General features: G+C 40.2%; 1 protein-coding gene across 1 annotated transcript; it reads right to left on the bottom strand.

The window, feature by feature from the left end:
• Positions 1-4,211: 4,211 nt before the first annotated feature.
• On the bottom strand, positions 4,212-4,952 carry LOC138316808 (uncharacterized). The gene has a single exon (XM_069258464.1). It carries the CDS (start codon positions 4,950-4,952, stop codon positions 4,212-4,214), a length of 741 nt encoding a protein of 246 aa, XP_069114565.1.
• Between the last annotated feature and the right edge of the window lie 339 nt (positions 4,953-5,291).

Raw genomic sequence — 5,291 nt, 5'->3', positions numbered from 1 at the left:
AATTAAAATACTCCCATTGCTGCAACTTTATAAAAAGTGGTAAAATTAGAAAGTTTAAACCTCGGACAGACGGAGAAAAATGTGTATAGCACCTATACAGTTTTTACTATGACAAAAAGAGCGAAAGTGATAGACCATACAACTTTAAAGTTAGACACATACTCTAAGAGATTAACTTTAGAATCTTCGTCCAGAATTTTGTCTTTCAAAATTTTCAAAGGACCACGTACAGTGTGCCCAAACACAAGTTCAAGGGGACTGAAGTCAAGAGATTCTTGTACAGATTCTCTAACGCCAAACAACAACATGTGTATACCTTCGTCCCAATCTCTTTTGTTTGCAAAACAATAAGATCTCATCATATTCTTCAATGTCTGATGAAAACGTTCTAAAGCACCCTGAGACTCTGGATGATAAGCACTAGACTTATACTGCTTGATCTGGAGCTGGTACATGACTTGTTGAAAAATACCAGACATGAAATTCGAACCTTGGTCCGATTGGACACTTTTGGAAGACCAACCAATGTAAAGAACTTAACCAAAGCCTTGACTATGAAAGGGACCTTAATATTCCTGAGTGGAATGGCTTCAGGGAAGCGTGTGGAAGAACACATAATAGTTGAAAGATACTAATTCCCAGACTTAGTTTTGGGTAGAGGACCTACACAGTCTATAATCACTACTAAATGGTTCCCCAAATGCTGCAATGGGATGCAGAGGTGCCACACGGATTTTCTGATTAGGTTTCCCTACCACCTGACAAGTATAACAGACCTACAAAAATCAGCCACATCCCGTTTCAACTTGGGCCAAAAGAAGTGATCTAGGATCCTGTTATAAGTCTTGGTCACACCTAAATGCCATGCCATAGGTACATCATGAGACAAACTCAGAATATCTTGCCTATACCTCGATGCGACAACTATTTGATTGACAACCTTCAAGTCTTCTTCGGGAGACACATCAGGGGGGCGCCACTTGCGCATCAACACACCTGACCTACGGAAGTAACAAACTGGGACTTTCTCAGCCTCTTCCTCATTCAAAGCCCGATAACACTTTTGTTTGTTTGTTTGAATTTTACGGTCCATCGATCCCGATAACACAATAAGGAGATGCCAGGATCTTTTTCCTGTTCTACTATAAACTCCTCTCTGGACAAAGATGAATTACTCATCATATCAGCCAATGAAGTACCTTTGTTAGGAACAACTCCATCACTATCGAGTCTACAGGATTGCTCAAAAGATCACACTTGCCCCCGACATCCTCTATATCATGAGCCAAGGAAGTGTCACCTAACCCTGGACTATAATTATCCTCAACTACTCAACATCAGCAACTTTCTTACTCATTGAACGAGTTACAGCACAAGAAGGGAAAATACCAGTAAATTCCTGTTGAATAGTCTCAGCATCACCTGTTTATCAGGGATACTGGACACTAAGGGATCTACCCTAACTTTCTCTCCAGCCAAGTCATTGCCTAAAATGAGCGACACGCCCTCTATGGGAAGTTCCGATCTAACACCAATGGTGACAGGCCCAGTAACCAAGTCTGACTTTAAATAAACACAGTGGAGAGGCACATTAACAAAACCTAACTCTACACCTTGAAGCAAAACACTACTACCAGATGAGGTCTCCTCAGACAAAGGCACTACGCCATCTAATATCAAAGAATGAGAAGCCCCAGTATCTCTCAAAATCTTCACAGGTTTCAAGTTGGTGATATCACAAGTAAGTGAAACGAAACCTTCAGAAATGAAGGGAGAGTACTTCTCCAAGACACTATCAGACTCTGAGCTCTTAATCTCAGCAGACACTTTAGAATCTTCCACAATATCATTAAGTTTCTGACTAGGCTTTGACATAGCTAACACAGAAGGAACTGACTGTTTACGCCTTTGCTCCTTACGCTGGAGAGAATAACATTCAGACATAACATGCCCAACTTTCTTGCAGAAATTACAAACAGGAACAGAATGAGACCCCACACCTGCCCTATTATCTGTTTTAGAATCATACTTTTTCTTATCACCTAATTTAGGTTTGTCGTTAGAAGGGCCTATAAAAGTTGGGTTCCTAGGTTGACCAAATTTACTAGTACCTGTGGTACTGTTTTTGTCTTGAGAACTGTTTTTAGCAAATGAGCCCGGACGAGTCCCCAATTCTGTTATGACCCAGAATAACAGAAATGAGAAACCAGCAGCTAAATTCAAAACACAATTTAATTATATATACAATATCATACAGAGATGGTTTACAATATTTAAAGTAATTGGTGGTGGTACAAGATTAATACGTTAATTCAAAATGTTACTGAACTGTATGTGAATGCCCTGGTATAATCCTTAATCCTTCCAGGTTCCTAACTAACAATGTTCACAACTCCACAAGGAAAATGAATGTCCACAGATAATGTGTAATGTTCCAGGCAATATGAATAAATCCACACTATGCGTTGTAACAATCCACAAATAAATTCACAATAGCCCTCCTTATAGAATATAATATGGCGCTGTACAATTCTTGATATGTCTAATTACAGGTCTCAATAAAGTTCTGACTAGCCTTGGGCAGCTGGAGTATATAAAGCTAAACCCTATTTATATTAGAGAACCTTCTACTTCTAGAAATATCTAACTTAAAACAGTAAACAAATGAACACACAGAACTTTCTGGAAATAGATCATTTTAGACTTATAATCAACATGTTTACAAACATATTTGTATATACATGATAATATTCTAGAAAGTTCTATAACCTAAATTAATGATATGACCTTTATAGGATGTATTGTTAATAAAGCTATAGGAGTTATCTCCCTTATCTAATAACAACATGTATTTAATGTCATACATAACACTGGAATCCTCCGATCTTCCTTCAATAAACCAAGAAGGGGTTTATGTTCCGTGTTTAGTAGAAAATGGTTGCCATACAAGTATTGGTGAAACTTTTTCACTCCAAAACTGATTGAAAGTCTTTCTTTCTCCAAATGTGAATAATTCTTCTCCGCTGGAGACAATGTACGCGAAGCGTAACAAACTGGCCTTTCTGAACCATCTTCATAGCGAGTACAGCACCGACACCGTAGGGTGATGAATCGCAGCTTAGTACAATTTCTTTGGACGAGTCGAAGTGTACTTATAGATCCGCCGACAATAACAACTGTTTTGACTTTCGGAATGCTTCCTGCTGGTCCCAAGCCCATTTGGCGCCCTTCACCAGTAACTTGTGTAGTGGTGCTAATAATGTTGATAAGTTTGGCAAAACCTGACTATAACAGTTTATCATTCCCAAGTACGCCTGAGGTTTTTCCAAATGGCAGGTGCAGGCATATCCCCGATTGCCTTGACCTTCTCCGTAATTGGTTTAACTCCCTCAGCATTGACCCGGCGACTCAAATATACCACTTCCTTTGCCAGAAAAATGCATTTCGACCGTTTCAGACGGATAGCTGCCTCTGTTATCCTACGCAGGACATCACTTAGGTTTTCCAGATGTTCGGACAGGGTACGTCTTGTGATGAGAATGTCATCTACTCTTACTACTACGTGACAAATACCCTGAAGCAGATTTTCCATGGCACGCTGGAATATTCCAGGTACTGATGGCACTCCGAAGTGGAGGCGATTGTAAAGATACAATCCCTTGTGAGTTTTATTGTAACATACTGTTTTGAGTCCTCATCAAGTTCAAGTTGCTGGTATGCTTGGCTAAGGCCCAGCTTTGTAAACTCACTTCCTCCGCTCAGTTTGGCGTACAGATCTTCAATTTTGGCAATAGGGTAATTTTCCAGTTTTGACACGGCGTTTATTTGTGACTTTGTAATCCCCACAGATAAGGATTGGTTTATCCTCCTTTACTATCGGTACTATGGGCACCGCCCATTCCGAGAATTGCAAGGCTTCAATTGTTCAATCGTTCCTCAGCTCCTCTTCAATTTTCTTTCACGGAGCGCGTACGGCACGGGCCTTGCCTTAAAATATTTCGGAGTTGCTTGCGCGTCAACATATATTTTGGCCTTAATCCATTTCACTGTGCCAAGACCATCCCTGAATGCATCTCCATATTTCTCAAGTGCTCTGTCCACCTTTTCTGGGGTTGTTCCTGACTGGGGTTTAGTGTGGAATATTTCAGACCAGTCAAGCTTTAGTTCCTGAAGCCAGTCTCTACCCATTAAACTTGGGCCTTCAACTACCATTAAGGGCAATTCTTGCTTTGACTATTACAAACAACTGAGACTAAACATTTACCGACGACAGGTATGGGCTCTCCCAAATATGTCCTCAACTTTCGGTCACATGGTTGCACCTTGATCTCAACTCCCTGGTCCACAATTTCATCTGGAGTCCTTTGACTGATCACTGACAGTGAAGCTCCCGTATCTATTTCCATGACTATGGACTTGTTTTCATGTTGCACCGTTGTCATGTATGCATCCTTTGAATGACTTGCGTGAAACATCGTATAGACCTCATCTTCTTCTGCCTCCACGTAATTAGTACTAGATGTAGGTCGGCCTTTTCCTCTTCCCCGACCTGTATGTTTCCGAAAAGGTCGTCTTGTCTGACATCTCGTTACACCTGACTGTCGTTGCAGGTGTCCCGTCTTCCCACATGAATAACATTCAATATCCTTGTATCGAGATGTTGCGGGAGAATGTTGTTTACCGCACCTAAAACACCCATCATTAACCTCGGAATGTGTGTTCTGATTCAGTTCTTTGAACTCATCGAACGTCTGTTCCCCCGGTTTTATAAGAGCCAACGAATTACTCATAAGTTTGTACATTTTCGATCCACATACTGACAATAGAATGGCTTTTTTCTTTTCACATTCGGTAAAATCGTTCGCCGTGAAATAATGTTCTAATCGTTCGATGTATTGAATCCATACCTCTGATTCCGGGCAAAATTCCACTAATTTACCGTATGCAGCCATCTCTGGGTTCTCCGTTAATCTTCTGACACAGACCTTTAACAGTCAACCGCCTCGTCGCCAGTGTTACAACCAGAACACCACAGCTAGTTCAATCCGGTGTTTTTTTCATCATGGCCGCCTAAACATGTGCTTACAACTTGCGCGATCCCACAGTGCATTCATTAGTCAGGGTGATACCTCTGTTGTACTTAAAGTAACACTATACTAATATAATATATATATTTGACTAGTTACTACACTTTTTTTTCACAAAAGTTTGCAAAAAAACATATTTTTATACTCCGATACGGTTTTTTAAATAATGATATCAACGCTTAAAATTAACTTTTTGATTATTTG

Source organism: Argopecten irradians, chromosome 2, assembly GCF_041381155.1.
Source record: "Argopecten irradians isolate NY chromosome 2, Ai_NY, whole genome shotgun sequence".
NCBI lineage: Eukaryota > Metazoa > Mollusca > Bivalvia > Pectinida > Pectinidae > Argopecten > Argopecten irradians.
This window is presented reverse-complemented; position numbering and strand designations above follow the sequence as displayed.